This window comes from Panthera onca, chromosome B3, assembly GCF_046562875.1.
Source record: "Panthera onca isolate mPanOnc1 chromosome B3, mPanOnc1 haplotype 2, whole genome shotgun sequence".
Taxonomy (NCBI): domain Eukaryota; kingdom Metazoa; phylum Chordata; class Mammalia; order Carnivora; family Felidae; genus Panthera; species Panthera onca.
Genome location: NC_138344.1, coordinates 134,418,833 through 134,440,505, shown reverse-complemented (window position 1 = coordinate 134,440,505; position 21,673 = coordinate 134,418,833). Strand labels below are relative to the sequence as shown.

At 41.8% G+C, this 21,673-nt stretch overlaps 1 protein-coding gene across 5 annotated transcripts in view; it reads left to right on the top strand.

Moving 5' to 3' along the window:
• Nucleotides 1–8,410, top strand: part of ATXN3 (ataxin 3) — a 38,643-nt gene extending 30,233 nt beyond the window's left edge. For 3 of the 5 annotated variants that reach the window (XM_078447894.2, XM_078447892.2, XM_078447895.2), the window contains one exon: nt 4,093–8,410. In XM_078447894.2, the coding sequence (XP_078304020.1) occupies nt 4,093–4,190 (98 nt within the window). In that variant the 3' untranslated portion in view covers nt 4,191–8,410. The remainder of the gene's footprint in view (nt 1–4,092) is intronic. The other 2 variants (XM_078447896.2, XM_078447893.2) reach the window with 1 other exon arrangement.
• Nucleotides 8,411–21,673: the final 13,263 nt, after the last annotated feature.

Sequence of the window (21,673 nt, the reverse complement as noted above, 5' to 3'; positions counted from 1 at the left end):
CGGCTGGTGAATGGATGCATGTTTGTGGTACTTGGAAACCACGGACTACTATTTAACAATAAAAAGGGACGAACTGGTGCTTTTCCCGATTCCTCCTGCTATTTACAGCTAACAACCACGGACATTTATATCAAAAGAACATAAGAAAATTCTGAAAGCTAGAGAAGAGACAGACGGCTTAGGGGGCTCAGGACCAGAGGGATCACATAGTGGCATGTGGCCTGGGTGCTCTCTGCTTCACACACCCTGGATTTGGTGAAGAAGCTATGGCACAGACCCAGTAAGCCTGCTCTGTGTAGTCAAAAGGGACTGCGGAGGGGCGCCTGGGTGGCGCAGTCGGTTAAGCGTCCGACTTCAGCCAGGTCACGATCTCGCGGTCCGTGAGTTCGAGCCCCGCGTCAGGCTCTGGGCTGATGGCTCGGAGCCTGGAGCCTGTTTCCGATTCTGTGTCTCCCTCTCTCTCTGCCCCTCCCCCGTTCATGCTCTGTCTCTCTCTGTCCCAAAAATAAATAAAAAACGTTGAAAAAAAAATTAAAAAAAAAAAAAAAAAAGGGACTGCGGAGCAAGTAGAGTCTTTTATATAATAAATACTCTAGTCCAGCCAAAGAGGGTCATAAACTGGCCTTATCGTCACCCCACCGCATCAGCACAGGCCAGGTGGGAGCATAGACTGGCATCCCCAGCTGGCAGGCACGAGCTGAACGTCCCACTTGCCTGGCCAGGGTGGTGTGGCCAAATGAGGAACTGGGATTTTCATTTCCTCCCGGAGAGAATGAGGGGCCCTTTCCCATGGGGTCTGTGGTCACAGGGAGCCTAGACTTCCACCCAGCCATACGAGGCGTCCCTCTGGTTTCCCGCAGGGTAGTTTCAGAAGAGGCCTAGTGGAGAATCCGGAGGCAGTGATTTGAGGCAGTAACGAGGCCACACCCCCAGCGTCGGTGAGAGGCAGTCCGGAGGCATTCCTACCCTTCCAGTCAGGGAGATCTTAATGGAGGACAGTGGGGAGCCAGAAGTCCCACGTGTGCACAGCAGTCACGATCGCACACACGCTCCCCCTCTCTGGCCATAGCAAGGCAGCACCCTCTCCCCCACTGGTACTGTGTCAGAAGAGGCCTGCTGGAAGAGAAGACCCAGGCTTGTAACATGCAACATGGCAGATGTCTAGGATTTGATCGGAAGTATTTATCATACCAAGAGCCAGGAAAGATTCAACTTGAGAAAAGACCATTCATCGACACCACCACCCAGATGACACTGATGTTAGAATTCATTAATCTCACAAGAAGTTTTATTTTATTTTATTTTTTAATTTTACTTATTGTGAGAAAGGAGAGAGCATGAGCAAGAGAGGGGCAGACAGACTGGGAGGGAGAGAATCCCAAGCAGGCTATGTACTGTCAGTGCAGAGCCTGACATGGGGCTAGATCTCACAAACCAGGAGATCATGACCTGAGCTGAAACCAAGAGCTGGACACCTAACTGACTGAGCCACCCAGGCGCCCCTCACAAGGATTTTTAAAGCGGCTATCATAAAAATGTTATACTGAGCAATTGTGAACATGCTTAAAACAAATGAAAAAATAGAAAGCTTCAAGAAGGAAGATATAAAGATGAACTAAATGGAAAGTTTAGAACTGAAAAATCACAGTACCTAAAATTTAAAAATGTAATGGGTGGGGCGCCTAGGTGGCTCAGTCGGTTAAGCGTCCGACTTCGGCTCAGGTCATGATCTCTCGGCCCGTGAGTTCGAGCCCCGCGTCGGGCTCTGGGCTGACGGCTCAGAGCCTGGAGCCTGCTTCCGATTCTGTGTCTCCCTCTCTCTCTGCCCCTCCCCCATTCATGCTCTGTCTCTCTCTGTCTCAAAAATAAATAAACGTTAAAAAAAAATTTAGGAAAAAAAATTAAAAAAATAAAAGGCTTTATTATAAAAATAAATAAATAAATAAAAATAAAAATGTAATGGGTGGGTCCAAAGGTAAATGGAAGGACAGAGGAGAGAATCCATGAACTTGAAGACGGAACAATAGAAAGTACCCATTCTCAGCAACAGAGAGAATTAGACTGGACAAAACAAACAAAGCCTTGGACACCCGTGGGACCATAGTGGAAAGATCTAAGGTGTGCACCATGGGAATCTCGGGAAATAAGGAGGGTGGGCTGAAAAAGCATTTGAAGAAATGATGGCTAAAAACCCCAGCTTGGGCAAAAGATCTAAAACTCCAGATTTAACTGAGAAAACCTCTAACAGTTAAGCCCAAAGAAATTTATGCCAAGACATGATAATCTAGCTTTTGCAAACTGAAACAAAAGAAGAAAATCTTGAAACCAGCTAGAGACATCTTGCCTGCAGCAGTTTGCGTGACAGCAGATTTCTCATCTGAAATCATGGAGATCAGTAGGAAGTGGCATAACATTTTTCAAGTGCTGAAAAGACACTCTCAACCAAGAATTCCCAGTGAAAATTTCCTTCAGGAGTGAAGAGAAAAATTAAGAGAATTTCTCACCAGCAGACCCACCCTAAAATTATGGCTGAAGGAAGCTTTCTAAACAGAAATGATAAGAGAATTCATCTGGGAACCTCAGAAAGGAAAAAAAGAACAGTAGAAAGAGTAAAAATATGGGTAAACAATAGATGTTCCTCTCCTTTTGAGTTTTCTAAATTATGTTTAATGATTGAAGCAAGAATTAGAACATTGATTTGGTGTTTGGTGTATATGTAGAAAATATTGGGAGAGTAAAGGAGGTAAAAGGAGGTGAAGTTTCTACATTTCAACTATTACAGCCAGTCTGGAAAATAATTTGTCAATTTCTTTAAAAACTGAACAAGTACTAACCATACAACCTGGCAGTTAGACTCCCGGGCGTTTATCCCAGAGATATGACAACTTAACCGTCCATGTAAAAACCTGTACACAAATGTTCATAGAAGCAGCTTTATTTCTTACAATCAAAAACCGGAAGCAATCATACTGTGCTACAGGAAGATGAATGGTCAAACAAACAGTAGTACACCGTGGAATACCACTCAGGACTAAAAACAAACCTGCCGTTGATACATGCACCAACTTGGATGAGTCTCAAGGGCATTATGCTGAGTGCAGAAGAAAATCTCCAAAGATCTCATTACAGTGTGATTCAATTTGTGTAACATTCTAAAAACGACAAATGTGTAGAGGTGGAGAACAAATTAGTTGGCTGCCTGCAGTTAAGGAAGGTCGGGGCAGAGAAGTGGAGAGCAGGAAAGAGATCTTTGTGGCACTTGAACAGTTCTCCATCCTGATAGTGGTGCTGGTGGTGACACAAAATCTTACACGTATGATGAAATAGCACGGCACGACACACAACTTTGTACCGATGGCGCATCCAAGTTTGGGTTTGAGCTGTAGTTACATAGGATTTAATTACTGAGTTTAATTGTTGAGTTAAAAATTGAGCTGAAGTGTACACGGGACCGCTCTGAACTATCTTTGCAACTTCCCGTAAATAAACAATTATTTCAAAACAAAGTTTAAGGAACAGATTACGTATATATACAACTAAGTTCAATTTTCTTTCACAGCATAATGCCTTTGTTTTGAAATATAGAATAAATGTACTTTGGGGATTGACCACACAGGGGCAGCATAAGCAAATTTTGGAGGGCAGTGGAACAGTTCTGCACCTGGGTGGTGATGGCGGTTATACAGCTTTGTGTACTTGTCAGGACTCGTAAAACAGTAAATGAATGCATGTGACTTTATGCAACTATTACAAATCAAAATAGGCAGTTGTAGTGGTCAGACCGAAATACATTTTCTAGGAGCTTACCTTTTTTTTTTTAACGTTTATTTATTTTTGAGACAGAGACAGAGCATGGACAGGGGAGGGTCAGAGAGAGAGGGAGACACAGAATCTGAAACAGGCTCCAGGCTCTGAGCTGTCAGCACAGAGCCCGACGCGGGGCTCCAACTCACGGGCCGCGAGATCATGACCCGAGCCGAAGTCGGACACTTAACCGACTGAGCCACCCAGGCACCCCTAGGAGCTTACCTTTTGATGACTTTGAGAATTTTCCCGAAATGTCTAAGAGATAACGCTTGTTTTCTTTCCCAGCAGGAGATGCTATGAGCGAAGAAGACATGCTTCAGGCAGCTGTGACCATGTCTTTAGAAGTTGTTAGAAATAACTTCAAAACGGAAGGGAAAAAATAATAGCTTTTATAAATCATTTAGACCTTCGTACTTGCCAGCATTATCCTGGGTGATTACAGCATAGACGGTCCATTTTAGTAATGTGTCCAAGGAACAACGTTCAACAGAGGAAATAAGGCTTTAGGCGGTTTGCAACAAAAAGATGAGCAAATGGAAAAATGTGTCAGTTGTAGGACTAAATAACGATCCTCCAAACACTAGCCAAAGAGGCATTTAGCAATTAAAGACATTGAAAATGGTTTTCTAGAGGTTCCTTTTCTTTTTGAGTGTGCAATATCCAACATGTCTAAAGTTAGGGCGTTTTTCTTGGATCTTTTTTGCAGACCAGCTAATTAGCTCTTGCCACAGAACTTTTTCCGTTCATTTTCTTTTCATCCTTTCTGGTCTGGTCGGTTGGCTCGCTTTTCATCATCTCTTAGTTGCTTTTATTTCTCATTAACCAAGTTAACCTTTTAGGACAGTCTTTTCTATGTTGATAGGAGTAACGGTTCCAGAAGGATTAGCTGCTTTCCCTCCAGTCACGTGGCGTGCCCTTGGATGTTTTCTCTGATCACAGTTTCTTTGGGACGTGGTTTTCCTTACTTTTCTACAACTCTTTTGAAAGATGGTAATCTTTCTTGAGGTTTTGCTTCCTAAGCCCTCTAAGATGGGATCATTGCTTCGTGATTCTGATGCATTCCTCAACTCTGAAATCAACTCTGCACAAATATTTGAGAAGAAATGAGAATTTTTTAAGTATGTGAGCACATCCTTTTCCAGATGCTTTATGAATGTCTTCTCAATTATGTCAGACCTTTACAGCTTTGCTGTAACCCTTTCTCTGGCACCTTGATATTTCCTTGTCTTCTCCAATTGAGAAAAATAAGAGAAGCACGGTATGCAAGCAAGTTTCATTCCGTGTATGATTTAACAAATAATACCCACCATGAATGTATGAGGGACAAAGTTTGGCTTTTGATTTACTTGCAGTTTCATTTTCTTCTCTCTTGTGCCTGGAGCTCTCCGTTCTGTTTACAGTGGAGTCACGGAGCGTAGATGTCTGCTTCTGATATACATCTTATAGCAGGATAGATAGCTTGCCAGAGATGATGGTCTGGAACATGAAAATAATCTACTAACAAAAATACATTTAAATTTATACTGTGATTTGACACTTGCATCATGTTTAAGTAGCTAAAGAATTACAGAAGTCACACAGTACTTACTGGGTCTGTAAATACGAAAGTCTTTAGTTTTGATAAACATTTTGATTGGGATGCACAGAGTTTGTATCTGGGTCAATATAGTGGTATGATTTTGGTGGAAATTAATTGTCTGTCTGAAGTGGACATTTCGGATTCCGTCACTTATTCCCCATCCCTCATTCTCCATCCCCCTTTTGAAGCTCTTTTGAATGTTGAGTTGTTCATAAGCTAAAAGTTAGGAAATTTCAGCCGACGGCTTAGAAAATTAAAGTATGATATGTTGCCATGACTAGTGTATGGCTGTACACATTTTATCAGGGAAATTTTTTTGATCTAGGATTTATGGCTGAGTTGAAAAGAGATGAGAAAATGACTTTGTATGATTATGAAGTAGCTTTTTTTTTTTTTTTTTGGATAGAGACAGGTTTTCTTTTTAGTCATTATTTTGTGCCAAATAAAGTTTTCTGAAGTTTCCCTTGCAAAATTAGACACTTTTACTTTAAAATCTAAAGTTTTCTTTTGAGAATCGAAACGTTTTCAGAAGAGTTACAAAACTTTAGAACTGTAAGAGACATTGGAGTTTAGTACTACTCTCAAGATTTACAAACCAAAATATTTTAAGAGTGAACATTTCTGCCATTATCCCCAGTATGCTTGTCCTGTTTTCCATGGATATTTGGCTTTTACGTTTTCCCATTGAAAAATTACATTCGACTTTTCATACACTTAAATGGATGAGCTACCTAATATAAAAATGAGTAAAGAAATATGCAGAAAGTTTTAACCTTAGAGTTTATAAAGTTCTTATATTACACACCTTTATTAAAGCACTTAAGGAGATATAGCATGTTGATCTTCATTTAGGGATTTTTTTTTTCTTTTTTTTTTTTTTTTTTTTAAGCAGAGCTGAGCACACACTGGATACATTTGTGAATGTGTTTATTTAGTTAGTTTCTTATGAATGTTATACTCGGCAGGCAGATCCAGAATGACTAGGGAACTGCCAATTTGTTTGAATTGGCTTAAACTTAATTTAGATTCCGTTTCTTAATCGATTGGCCAGTATGAAAAAGATGCCAATGCCTGTAACTACAGTATCAGAAAACTTAGTTATACAAAAGTATAGTTCACACATCAGTAACTGCTATTTACCGGAATCATCCTGCAAGAAAGTCAGAAACAATGAAATTCACAAAAACTGTCCTGCTAAGATCTCTATATAAAGCTTTCCATTCTGTTTTGCCAATTGGGAACACCTTAATGTTTAACATTTAAACTATTGGTATCATTTTTCTAATGTATAAGTTGCATTACCAGGATAAAATACCTACAGTGGCTATGCTAGTGTTTAAAGTTCAAACAAGTTTTGGAAACACCACTTTCATATTTTGAGATGTTATGGATTTAATAAGTAGTTATTTATGTTTTTAAAATCACAGTAGTTAAAAAAAATTCACAGGTTAACCTCTGATCTAAAACCATCAATAAACACTTTTTACAGTAATTAACATAACAAATATTTCAATAATGTACATTGTTTGAAAAGATTTCTGCAGGTAAACTCTATTTTAACTTTTAAGATCTTGGTCAAATAATTTACAATTCACAGAATATGTAAGGAGGTGCTTTTTTTTTTTCTTTAAAACTTGATTTTTCTTAATTAAGACTTTATTCATGCCAAAGTTAATACGGAAAAAAGCTCAAAACTGGTTGAAGATCATTATAGGTAAAACTACCAATAGTCTGTGTTATTTCACTTAAGTTGAATAAAGTAATTTTTATTCCTGTCAGAGCCTAAATTACATTTTTAATGTCTGCATGTTTGATACTCCTTAAATAGTATCATGCGAGTGCCAAGATTTATTAAATGTCTTAAAATTGGCCCATTGGATCCATGCAGATTCAAAAAAGATTGAGTCAGTGCATAAGCAAAGTATAGTGATAGAAATTAAAATGTCTCCAGTTGAAATAAATCTATGTTTTTAAATTCTCGAGAGGACTCAATAATCAATATTATGATGATTTCCTATTAACTTTATTTGCAACTGGGAAGCCCAGCGGCCACTACTCTAAATTGTTGTATCTGAGCCCTAACAAGAATGGAGATATTGTATATGTGATCTTAATTAAGAAAAACCAGATTGGATCAACTAACCATTTCACCAGTGTCGATCATTTTTTCATATTTTCAAAAAGAAAACTGTATTCCTGGTCTCTTCGTAAACCAGTGTTTTTTGCTAAAGAAAGGAACTGGCTTATATTTTAAAGTCTTACGTTAACAAAAGTATTTTGTTCATTTTGTTTTCATGAATGAAAACATTGATATGGTTGGTTAATTCTTGAATTTTTATTTATTTGTTTTGAAGAAAATCTGTGCTATTTTTGTTTCCCCCCAATGTTCTGGCATTTTAAGAATTAATGCTAGTAACATCACTTCTAAATTTACAGTTATTTGGCTCGCATGTTTAATTAATAATAGTGTATCAGTAAATATCTTAAGACCGGATTCATAGACAAGGAATGGGAAGCAATAGTGAAATATATGTGGAAATTTCTGATTCATTTAGGAAGCGCTTCACTTGTTTCTTGCATAGTTCAAAGGTGAATGTTTCCAGGAATTTTTTAAAGTTTTTTTTTTAAAAGAGAAAAACGTACATTTGAATGTGAAAAATAGAATTTCTACAACACTGGACTACTAGAAATAACTTTTTAAAAATTACTGTTGTGTATAAATTATTTGAAATTCAAGTACAAAACACACCCGAAAAAGCATTGTCTTTTGGCCGTGACACAAGTGCACTGAGGCACTGCCGTTTGCTCAGGACCCAACTGTGCGGCCCTCGGGGTGTGTTCCTCCTCCCTCTTGAGCTCTCTTGCGGTTACTAGACACACACAGGCCTTCCTCTCTGGTCCTCGGAAAAGCCGGGCTTCCAAAGCACTGTTGAACACTGACGGTTCTCTTATTAATGTGGATGTTCAATGAGTTGTATTTTAAATATCAAAGATTATTAAATAAAGATAATGTTTGCTTTTTTATTTCTGCTTCCGTTTGTGCTGATTGTTAATTCCTAGTCTCGCTATGCAAAGTGTGGCGGAGGGACCAGCAGCTTCTGTACGCCTGAGGGCTTTTCGGAATAGCAGAGCTTCAGGCCGCAGCTACTGGGTCAGAACCTGCATTTTTAACAAGATCCCCCAGGGAATTCACAGAGATTCAACTTCGAGAGGCGCTGTTTTGTGGGCTGCTTGGCACTGATACTGAGTTCCAGCTAACTGCTGCCGAAGGGCCCGTTATTATGGGATCCTCTGGTCTTTTCCAAGGGACGCTAAGAATTCCAGTTTACTTGAAATCTGATTTTTAAGTGGTTTCTCAATTGTTTTTTAACCTTGAGGGCCAAACAAAGCACATTAGTAACAGTTTTTAAGAGTACTGTTTTTTCTTCATTTTATCCAATTCTAGACACCAGAATCCAGCTGTAGTGATGGGAATCCACTTGGACCTATGAAGAATTCTAGAATCCTCAAATCATAATGAGGGCGGTATATCCATTTTATCCTTAATTACGGTTGGGTGCAAATGTTGAAATATAAGTTTCAAATTGATCACGTACATCTTAGCAAAGCTTCATAGCTTAATGCTTAGAAGGACCATTTCATTGAATTTGGATGCCACCAAATGGCTCTGATCTCACCAACACCTACTTGTGGGCTCTAAGAAATACGTTGATTCAAAGCTAAAACTTTATATATCAGCTAAAAACTTTATCTTTTAGGGGCGCCTGGGTGGTTCAGTCAGTTAAGTAGCCGACTTTCGCTCATGATCTCACAGCACATGGGTTCGAGCCCCGCATCAGGCTCTGTGCTTGCTGACAACTTAGAGCCTCTGCAGCCTGCTTCGGATTCTGTGTCTCCCTCTCTCTCTGCCCCTCCCCTGCTCACACTCTGTGTCTCTCTCCCCCCAAAATAAATAAACATTAAAAAAAAATGTTTAACTATCTTTTATAAAGGGAATGTGAGGGTTGTCTTTATCCTGAAGATTTGCATGTTTGAGGACCCTTTAACCATTTTGTATCTGTGTCACCAAATGCTCACAAGTTCATTTTTTAAGTAATTTGGGTCAGGCTGACCTCTTGACATTTCCCCTTTACACACTGTGGTTCTAGCAGGCCTCCTTATGGGTCTTCAAATAATCTGTGCTCTCCCCACCCTCCCCCGCCCCCGGGGCTCTATAACATTCTCCTTGCCCCCTTCCCTTTGCTGTTTTCATATTCCCGCCCCTGAAGTGTGTTGGCCATCCCCTGCTATGAGGACTCTTTCAACTGGGACTACCCACCTTTGCTGTGCCATGCTCTCCCCCAAGATTGTTTCAGTTCTTTCTGTGTCAGGAACCACCGCTACCCTTTGTTCCTGGCTGCTAGAGAGAAATAATTGCTGTGGCATTCATTCACTCATTCAACAAAACATTTGTGCACTTCCCATGTGCCAGGCATGGTTCTGAGTTCTGGAAACAGTCATGAATAAGACACTGTGCCCTCATGGTTCTTGCATTCTGATTGGCTGTTAGGCAGAGGAAATCTTGACCATCTCAGAGCTGTCACAACACGGGCAAGGGATCTGCATCATTTTACATACTACTAAACAAGGTTGTTTCAGCTCTCTGGGTGCACACGCGGTGGGGGCTCTGGCAGCTTGAAGGCAATCCTCTCTGACAGACAGAAATGGGTGCTGGTTGTTGGGAGCAAAAGCACCCTAGGAAGAAGTATGCACAGAAGTGGTAAAGGGGTGAAAGGACCAGGAGGGGCCACCGGCATCTTCTGCGATAGCATCTATCCAGGCAAAAAGTTAGGGTCTGATAACCACGCACGAAGGGGAGAACAGACTTTGAGGAACAATTAGCAGTCACTGCCAGGTGAGGCAACAGCAAAAGCAAGATGTAGCATTTTGGGGGAAGATGGAAAGTTGATACAGGAATGAGCAGAGATAAGGAAAGGAAATAAGGAAGTTAAATACGAATTGTTAAAGAGAAGTACACCCAACAGTAAACACTAAAGAAACAACTATCTTGAAAGGTGGGGGTAGGATGTGGAATGAAATCAGGAGGATTAATTAAAGGTCTCTGAAAATAGATTCCCCAAAAAGAAGGCATTCATCAATTAAAACAAAACAAAACAAAACAAAACAAAAGACATGGCTTTTGAAAGGGTCTGCCGAATGCCCGACATAATGAACGACACTACAAACAAACTCATCATTAATTTCAGAGCATCAGAGGTAAAAAAACAAGGCACAGAGAATAATCAGAGAAAAATAGAGCAGGAAAACACAGAGCTCTAGGTAGAGAGATTGAGTCTAAGCAAATAGAATTCTTGATGCTTTCTTGCACACAGAATTAGCATGTTTTACAATTCTCTTGATGCGTTCTAGAAGGACTTGCGATTCTGTAGTGACAGAAAAATGTGCAAATTAAAAATAAGGAACCTGATGGGGAAGGGCACCTGGCTGGCTCAGTCAGAAGATTATGCAACTCTTGATCTTGGGGTCATGAGTTCCAGCCCCATGCTGAGGGTAGAGATGACTAAAATAAATAAATAAACTTTAAAAAATATAGAGGGGCACCTGGGTGGCTCGGTCATTTGAGTGGCTGGGTCTTGATTTCAGCTCAGGTCATGATCTCAGGGTTCATGAGATGGAGCCCCACCTCAGGCTCTGTGCTGACAGCATGGAACCTGCTTGGGATTCTCTCTCTCCCTCTCTCTCTCTGACACTCCCCTGCTCATGCTTGTTCTTTCTCCCTCTCAAAATAAATAAATAAACATTTTTAAAAATATGGAACCTGTTAACCTCAGAAAAATAGAGTTGAAAAAAATTTTTAAATGTAATCTTTTAAAAATTTTATTTATTTTTATTTATTTATTTTAACGTTTATTTATTTTTGAGAGAGACAGAGACCGACTGTGAGCGGGGAAGGGCAGAGAGAGAGACACACACACAGAATCCGAAGCCCACTCTAGGCTCTGAGCTATCAGCACAGAGCCTGATGCGGGGCTTGAACTCACGAATTGTGAGATCGTGACCTGAGCCGAAGTTGGACGCTTAACCGACCGAGCCACCCAAGTAGGTGCCCCATCTTTCTTTTGTTTCTTTTTTTTTTTTTTAAAGAAATGTAATCTTTTTTGTTTTTTTTTTTAACATTTATTTATTTTTGAGACAGAGAGAGACAGAGCATGAATGGGGGAGGGTCAGAGAGAGAGGGAGACACAGAATCTGAAACAGGCTCCAGGCTCTGAGCGGTCAGCACAGAGCCCGACACGGGGCTCGAACTCGCATACCGCGAGATCGTGACCTGAGCCGAAGTCGGACACTTAACCGACTGAGCCACCCAGGCGCCCCAAGAAATGTAATCTTAATACAACCACTTGGCTCAGTGATGAACAATGCTGATGTGGTTACATAAGGTAAACATCAATTACCAATTTACCGATAATTACCATATCACTGTCCTGGGAGCTCAAAGGAAATCAGAGGTAGAGGCTAGTACAAAAGTACTAAATCTCTTACTTTCCATAATAGAAAGTTAGTAGACAATGTCTAAAATTAATGAGAAAGTGGCAATTTTAAGCATCATTTATTTAGAAATTCAGAGGGAAAGATCAGACTGATACTTAAAAGTCTGCTTTAAAATGTGCTTTTGTGGCGTGCCTGCATGGTGCAGTCGGTGATGCGTCTGACCTTGATTTCAGCTCAGGTCATGGTCTTGATGAGGAGAACAAAGACAAGAAAAGTGTATTTTAAAGTAAATCTCCTTACAGCTTGCGGCCCCCTGATACCTGAGACACGCAGTGCGTGACATTCCTCAAGAAGTTCACGGCTGCCTTAATGTCTTAATGTTTACACTTCACTAAAAACTAAAAGGTCCTGTAAGACCCTGACTTCGGCATACAAAAATTCCTTAGTAACCTACGTTACCTCTACCCCTGTCCCTCCACAAATTAGACTATATCATCAGCCACCCCTCCCACTTGCACGTACAGCTCTTTCTGCCCACGGGTCCTGTCCCTGTGCTTGAATAAAATCACGTCTTTGCACCAAAAACGTCTCAAGAATTCTTTCTTAGCCATTTGCCCATGAACCTCAGTTTATAATTTCATCATTTTGGTGCCTTTACATGTGGCTTAAAGTCTTTTAATCTGGACTCTGAGTCTCAGTGTGAACTTGGTGAGTATTTTCTCTCCTCTTCCTTTACTCTCACTTCAGGGGCTTTTCAAGGAGTGTGGTCTCATTGGAACACTTTCAAGTCGAGTGCTCAGGCTGCAATCCTCCAGCCTGTGGCTACTTACTGTATGGGGAGGAGAAAACCTGCTTTTTGGCTGGAAGTTAGTACCCTGGCCAGAATAGTAGTAAGACCCAGAAACTTGATGCCCCCTCTTTTTCCCTGTCCTTATACAAACTTGTCTGTCTTTTGGGCACGGGACAGCCACCTAAGTCACTAGGACGGCTGCTAATCTTAAAGACTCCCTTTTGAGGTTTCCTCCTCATTGGCCTAACGTGATCCCCTCCACCTCTGGTCTAGCGGCTTCTGGCCGAGGGGCCTCCACCGGGAGCCTGCTGAAACCAGTACCGGACTGAATTAAAACCCAATCGGGGACCATTTCGTAGGGAAGTTGGCTGTACAGACTACATGTGTTGGAATGTCACTTAGAAGTCCACATGATGGACTTCTATCTTTACTATTTTTCATCAGTGTCCCCTACTCACTACTGAGGTTACCAAATTGGATAATTTCCTCTTGTAAAACTTTTTGAGTGTTTTTTATGGGTTAAAAACAGCATGGCCTTCACGGCAAGGCATGGCATAGCCTTCAAGGCAAGGCAAGGCAAGGCACGGTATTTCACTCCATTCACCAGGCACCCATTTGTAACCCAGGATGCAATGGGGCAGGGTAGGGGGGACACGGGCATCCCTCCCATGGGGTCTTTATGTTGGAATGGTGATCAGTAGCGATTATATTCGAAGGACGCCTCTGATTGCCTTTGATGCCTGGAACCTCTAAATATCCTGTGTAGGATGCCACCTGGGAATCAGGGGGGATTTTTTGGTCATGGACCTTTTCTGCTTTTCTAGGAATGTGGGATCTTCTTCAGTCCCCAAGGACTCTCCCTTGGGATGCCTTTTAACCCACTGGAATCGATTCGGATTGCATGATCCAAGGGAAAAAAAACAAACAAACAAACCCTGATCTTCTTTAGTAATATTGCCTGGCCTCAGTACTCCTTAGAAGATGAGGGAAATGGCCCATTAATGGAACATTAAACCTTAATACAATCTATCAGTTACATCTCTTCTGCAAGAAACAGGGCAAATGGACTGAGGTACCCTATGTCCAGGCTTTCACGGCCCTACATCAGGATCCAGACCTGAGGGCCTCCTGCAGAATGTGTCTATCCACTAGCCAGGTTAACAAACCCCCGTCTGGACGTACTGGATGATGAATATCTAAATAGACCCATGCCACCTAACAAATCTGGAGGAATTACTGGCCAGTCCAGACAAACAGGAACCTGGCCCTGTCACTAGCCCCCTCTTTTATAAGCCCCAAGACCCCTCTGCTCCCAGCCCAGCTGGACACACTAGGAGTGGGAACTCCCTGTCTCCCAGGAGCTTCACTAAATTTGGATTGTATCCTCTTAGGGAGGTTGCTAATAGAGAAATGGGCACAATTAGAGTCTAGGTCTCATTCTCGATGGCCAATCTGGCTCAGATAAAACAACAATTAGGACAATATTCCGAAAGCCCTTCTCAATTTATTGAGGGCTAAGCATTTATGATATTTGATCTGACTTGACAAGATATATATATATCATATTAACTTGTTGTTGGACCTGAGAGTAAAAAAAAAAAAAAACAACAACCCATATCTGGGCAGGGGCTCAAATGCAAGCTGGTGCAGCCACTCTGGAAACCAGTATGGAGGGTCCTCAAAAAACTAAAAATACCTACCTATGACCCACCAATTGCACTACTAGGCATTTATTCACGGGATACAGGTGTGCCGTTTCGAAGGGACACAGGTACCCCCATGTTTATAGCAGCACCATCAACAATAGCCAAAGTATGGAAAGAGCCCATATGTCCATCAATGGATGAATGGATAAAGAAGATGTGGTATACATATATAATGGAGGATTACTCAGCAATCAAAAAGAATGAAATCTTGCCATTTGCAACTATGTGGATGGAACTGGAGGGTATCATGCTAAGTGAAATTAGTCAGAGAAAGACAAAAATCATATGAATTCACTCATATGAGGCCTTTAAGAGACCAAACAGATGAATACAAGGGAAGGGAAACAAAAGTAATATAAAAACAGGGAGGGGGACAAAACAGAAGAGACTCATAAATATGGAGAACAAACTGAAGGTTGATGGAAGGGTTGTGGGAGGGGGGATGGGCTAAAGGGGTAAGGGGCACTAAGGAATCTACTCCTGAAATCATTGTTGCACTAGATGCTAACTGATTGGGATGTAAATTTAAAAAAAAAAAAAATAAATAAAACAAGTTAAAAGAAAAAAAAAAGTTCACTGACGAACTGGCAATGAGAGACAGGGAACGTTATCCAATAGGTGGCGCTGCGGTCCAAAACACTGAGCCACACTGGAAATACCAAGAGAGTAGACTGGGAAGGGAGAGATGAGATCATATGATCACTTGTTTAACAGAAGGAATGAAAGAAGGATTCTTTAAACCTGTAAACCATGATAAAATTCAAGAAGTTACTCAAGGAACTGATGAGGATCCAGCTCTATTTCAGGGCCATTTAATAGAAGCCATCCATAAATATACAAATCTGGATCCAACCTCACCTGAAGGAACGGCTATACTAAACACTCATTTTATGTCAGTTGGCACCTGACATCTGCTGAACACGGACTAAAATGGCTCTCAGCCCTCAAACCCCCACCCAGTGCCTACTAGGGGTGGCCACTGGAGTCTTTAGTAATAGAGATGCGGTGTTAAAGCAAGAAAGGACCAGAGAGCTAAATTGCAGGGTAAGTACAGGCTCAGATATTGGTTGCCACTATCGCGTATTCCCTACAACATAAGACTAACCAGGGGTCAAAGAAAAAACCGGTATCAGACAAAGAATCAGGTAAGTTCCCACGCTATGGGTGTGGCCAGACTGGACATTGGAGTAAAGAATGTTCCAACAGGGGCACCTGGGTAGCTCAGTCAGGGAAGCATCTAACTCTTGATTTTGGCTCAGGTCATGCATGATCTCAGTTTGTGAGTCTGAGCCCTGTCATAGTTTGTGAGTTCAAGCCCGGCATCAGGCTCTGCGCTGACAGCACGGAGCCTGTATGGGATTCTCTCTCTTTGCCCCTCTCCTGCTCCTGCACTGTAGCCGTCTCTCTCAAGATAAGTAAATAAACTTAAAGAAAAACAAAGAACAAACAAACAAAAAGAATGTCCAAACAAAGGCTCTCCCCCGGGGCCATGTCTTGTCTGTAAAAAACAAAAACAAAAACAAAAACAAAACAAAAAGAAAATAAAAAGAAAAAAACAGTGACATTGGAAGAAAGGAAGGCAGGAACTTGCTTCCCTGCCTGAGAGCAGGAACCAGAGGATGAGGCATGATGGGGCCCTGGGGCTGGTCTGGCTCCCTTTGACATCAAGATGACTGTGCCCCGGGTTACCCTGGATGTGGAAGGTAAGTTTGTCAATTTTCTTATTGATATAGGAGCCACTTTACTGTGTTCTTATTCAGCACTCTGGCTCTACCTGTTTTTCTAGCCATAAAATTGTTGGCGGAGAGGGGGAAACTACAACATGCCGCCAAACAATGCCTTTAACTCGTAAGTACAAGACTGTCACTTGGTAGCTCATGTTTTTCAGTCCTTCCATCTTGTCCCACTCCATTACTTGGAGGAGACTTACTGTATAAACTAGGAAGCAGGTTTGCTCTTACTAAAGAAGAGGACAGCTTGTTCTCTTTTACATCTGGGGAATTAAAACCTTATCCTGGTATCCCTTCTAGTATCTGGAAGGAAGTAAATTCACAGGTCTGGGATTGCGATGTCCCAGGATGGGCTCTTAAAGCCCAGCCAGTTAAAGTGACCTTAAAGGACCCAGGCATTATACCTCTTAAAAAAGCAATACCTATTAAAACCTGAGGCGAAAGCTGGGCTACAACCACTTATTGACAAATTTCTCAAACATGGTATTCTCAAACACCTTGTCAATTTCCTTATAACACTCCAGTTTTACCAGTAAAAGAAGCCAAATGGTACAAGATTTAAGAGCCATTCATCCCAAAGTGCCAAATCCGTATACTATTCTCACCCAGGTCCCTGGTGATCCCAACTGGTTTACAGTACTTGGTTTAAAAGACGCCTTCTTCTGCATCCCTCTAAGTGAGCAAACACAGCCACCATTTGCTTTGGAACGGGCTTCACCTTCAAACCCACAGCCTGCTCCATTGACTTGGACAGTTTTGCCCCAGGGATTTAGAAAAAATTCTCCTTTGTTCAGGGCCACACTTGGCAAAGACCTCCGTGGAACCTCCTCACCACAAGGGACTATAATTCAATATGTGGATGACATTTTAATCTGTAGTCCCAGTAAAGAAACGCCTGACAGTAATTCTACAACTTTACCTAACTTCTTAGCAGACAGAGGGTATTGGGTCTCCCCTAAAAAGACACAAATATCTAGACAAAAATTACAATATTTGGGATATGAACTAACACCAGGACATCGTACCTTGTCTATTGACAGAAAAAAGGCTATATTAGATCTTGGACCCCCCAGCTACAAAGAAACAGTTCTGCACTTCCCTGGGTATGGCAGGCTTTTATCACCTGTGGATTCCTGGATTTGGGGTCTTAGCCAAACGATCATATGATTCAATTAAAGGCCCCGAGGAAGAACCTTTACTCTGGACAAAAGCCCAGCAGACGGCCTTTCAAACATTAAAAACTAAACTTTCAACAGCCCTGGCTTTGGCTTTACCAAATTTAGAAGAACCTTTCACTTTATAAGTAGCAGAAAAACAGAGACAAGCTTTGCGAATTCCTACTCAAAAATTAGGAAATGAGAGGGTGCCTGGGTGGCTCAGTCAGTTAAGAGTCCAACTTCGGCTCAGGTCATGATCTCACAGTTTGTGGGTTCAAGCCTCATATCGGGCTCTGTGCTGACAGCTCAGAGCCTGGAGCCTGCTTCAGATTCTGTGTTTCCCTGTCTTTCTGCCCCTCCCCTGCTTGTGTTCTCTCTCTCTCTCTCTCTCTCTCTCTCTCTCAAAAATAAATAAATAAACATTTAAAAAGTTAGGAAATGAAACAAGGCCAGTGGGATATTTTGCAAAGTCACTTGGTAATGTAGCTCAAGAGTGGCTGATTTCGAGCAGTATCTGCCACAGTCCTCCTGGTAGAAGGAGCTTCAAAACTTACTATGAGACAGTCCTTGACAGTGATGACTCCACAGCAGGTTCAAAGTGTTCAGAGACCAAAGGCCACCGATGGATGACGGGAGGCCAACTTACTAAACAGGAGGCTACACGTTTAGACACACTGGAAATAGTACTTAAAACCTCTCAGACTTTAAGTCCAGCTACCCTTAAGCCTGGACCTGACCATCATACTTCTCTGTTAGAACATAATTGTTCAGAAATTACTGATCTTATTTACTCTGGTAGACCTGAATTAAAAGATTCCCCTATTGAAAATGCAGATGACAATTAGTTGACTGATGGCAGTGGCATCCTGGATAATGGAGAAGGAAAAGCTGGATATGCTATAGTTAGTTTAATCAAGACCGTTAAGGCAGAAGCCCTTCCAATAAATACTTCTGCTCAAAAGGCTGAATTAATAGCACTTACCTGTGCTCTTCAATGAGCAAAAGGCCTCTGAATATGCTTTCCCAATACTACATGCCCATGGGGCAATCTGGAAAGAAAGGGGATTATTATCAAGCCATAACTACCCAATCAAATATGGGCCTGAAATCATTACTCTCCGTGAGGAAGTACACCTACTTTAGAATCTAAAGGAAATAATTTGGCAGACCATGCAGCCAAGCAGGCAGCACAAAATAAATATTAAGTCTTATACCAGTTTTGACTCCAGTAAAGTCCATAACTCCAGCCTACTCAGACCAAGAGGCTCACATAGTACAGGAATGGGGATATCCAAAAATGCACAGGACCGGCTTGTTAAAAGGAAAAATCTTTTTTTTTTTTAATTTTTTTTAAACGTTTATTTATTTTTGAGACAGAGAGAGACAGAGCATGAACAGGGGAGGGGCAGAGAGAGAGGGAGACACAGAATCTGAAACAGGCTCCAGGCTCTGAGCCGTCAGCCCAGAGCCCGATGTAGGGCTCGAACTCACGGACCGTGAGATCATGACCTGAGCCGAAGTCGGACGCTTAACCGACCGAGCCCCCCAGGTGCCCCAGGAAAAATCTTTATATTCAAAAATAACCAATGGAAGGTAATAGAGGGTTTACACCAGGCTACTCATTTGGGCAAAAATGCCTTAGAATATATAATTTTAAATATATATATTTAAAATTTTTTTTAATGTTTATTTAATTTTGAGAGAGAGAGAGAGACAGAGAGAGAATGAGACAGAGCATGAGCAGGGGTGGGGCAGAGAGAGAGGGAGACACAGAATCCCAAGCAGGCTCCAGGCTCTGAACTGTCAGCCCAGAGCCCGATGTGGGGCTCGAACTCACAGACTGTCAGATCATCACCTGAGCTGAAGTCGGATGCTTAACCAACTGAGCTACCCAGGCACCCCTAATTAAAAATATATTTGATGGGGTAAATTTAACAACCACAATTAAACAGGTCTGCCGATCCTGTATTGTTTGTGCACAAGTAAATCCAGAAAGCGCAGCTCACCCTCCTCCACTTTTGAAACTGGTCCAAAGGCGTGGAACATATCCAGGAGAGGACCGGCAGCCTGATTTTATACAAATTCCTCCTTACAAAGGCTCTAAGTTTCCACCGGTGTTTGTTGATACTTTCACTGGATGGATCAAGGCCTTTCCTTGTAAAAGAAAAGGCCATGGGAGTAATCAAAGTTTTGTTGCGAGAAGTTATTCCTAGATTTGGCTTTCCACAATCCCTGCAAAGTGGCAATGGTCCTACTTTTATTGCACAAATAACTCAACAAAAAGCACAGGCTTTAAAAATTAAATATTTTCTATATTAAGCCCGGCATCCACAATCCTATGGGAAGGCAGAATAAGCTGATCATGCTTTAAAACGGGGCGCCTGGGCGGCTCAGTCAGTTAAGCGTCCAACTTTGGCTCAGGTCATGATCTAGTTTGTGGGTTCAGGCCCTGCATTGGGCTCTGTGGTGACAGCTCAGAGCCTGGAGCCTGCTTCAGATTCTGCGTCTCCCTCTCTCTCTCTCTCTGCCCCTCCCCCTCTCAAGCTCTCTCTCTCAAAAATAAATATTGAAAAAAAATGTAAATGACACCATAACTAAACTTAGTTTACAGAATGAGGAAAATTGGGTTATTCTCTTGCCACAATAGGACTTCTCAGAATGAGAGCTGCTCCAAGGACTTAGCCCTTCTGAGTTATACAGAAAGCCACTTCTCACAGTGGACTTGTTAGATGAGGATTACCATGCTCTATTAAACTCTTCATTCGAGGCTGGTCTAATTCATCAGTTACTTAATGAATATACCTAACACATGCCTCCAAAACCTGACTCAACTGTAACTGGAAGTCCACCTGTGTAAGCTCCAGAGACATACATGGTTTATTTAAAAAACTGGAAATCGAGGACAGCAGGGGACTTAAATCCAAAATGGAAAGGTCCATATCAGGCCATATGTATTTGCGCTGCAGTAAAATTAGAAGGGCACCCTTCCCAGAGTCCTATACCTAGAAGAAAAGCTGTACCTCCTTTGCAGGAAACCAATGAGCAAACTAACATGCCTTCTTACTCCCGTGAGCCTGTAGGAGACCTCAAACTCCTCTTCAAATGACAAGGAAGGCTGTATATTTTCTCTTTGTTCTCTGTTCACCTATTTGAACTGACAATTCCTTTCTACAATGGACACAGCATTACGCTGAGCTACAAAATCAAACCACTTATTGGCTATGTGGAGCCTTGCCCGTGTCAAGTACATCCAGGTTACCCTGGTGGGTTTCCCCATTACAGGGCACTGATTGGCACTCTCTACATACTTATACTTCAGAAATAATATAAAATGATACCCTCTTTTGCGATAAATCTATCACTAATGGGAATGTTTCTCCTTGGCTCATGATCAGTAAGACATGGAATTTACCAGGACGTTCCCAGATTTTCTCAGACCCTCAAACTATTAAAATATTAACTGACTTTGCAAGCCCACAAATTGATGCCTGCCAGTGAGTGTCTTAAGTTATGAAATCCTACTTATTGCTATAACTGAGGAGGGTATGTATCAAATTTGGGATACATATTTATGGCTCACACCCACTACTGGATAGCTCAGTCAAAAGGCACTTTTATGGGGCACCTGGGTGGCTCAGTCGGTTAAGCGGCCGACTTCGGCTCAGGTCATGATCTCGCGGTCCGTGAGTTTGAGCCCCGCGTCGGGCTCTGTGCTGACAGCTCAGAGCCTGGAGCCTGTTTCAGATTCTGTGTCTCCCTCTCTCTGACCCTCCCCCGTTCATGCTCTGTCTCTCTCTGTCTCAAAAATAAATAAACATTAAAAAAAAAAAAGGCACTTTTATGCTGGGGACAAAGAAATCATACCCATGACACCTGGGCAAACAGCACATGACATCTAGCGTGGCTATCTCTAGAAACATGCTCTTGGACCATTATACTCCAGGCTGACTGGTTTGCTTCTGTTTGAATACAGCCACCTGGAGTCAGATGGCTAGCTCCAAACAGAACCCACTGGTTATGTGGAACTAATCAACGGCCTTGGCTTTCTCCAGGGTGTATAGGTCATCGTACCTTGGTTTTTGCCTGGATTCATGGGCATGTTAATAAAACCATCACTACCCTGGTTAATCTTCCCAATTTAAAACAAAGATGGATATGGTCTGTTTTTCATTGGCATGATCACTAGCATCCACATTTGCACCATCTGCAGGGCTAGAAAGTATAATTTGGCATGTGGAAGCCCTTAACAAATATACCATAAAGGCACCCAATGATTCACAAACCAGCATCTCCTTACTCAATACTGAAGTTGCACAAATGTGCAAAGCAGTTCTGCAAAACAAATGGCACAGGGAGGTACGTGTGCCATTATTAAAACATAATGTTGTGTATACATCCCAGATTATCATAAA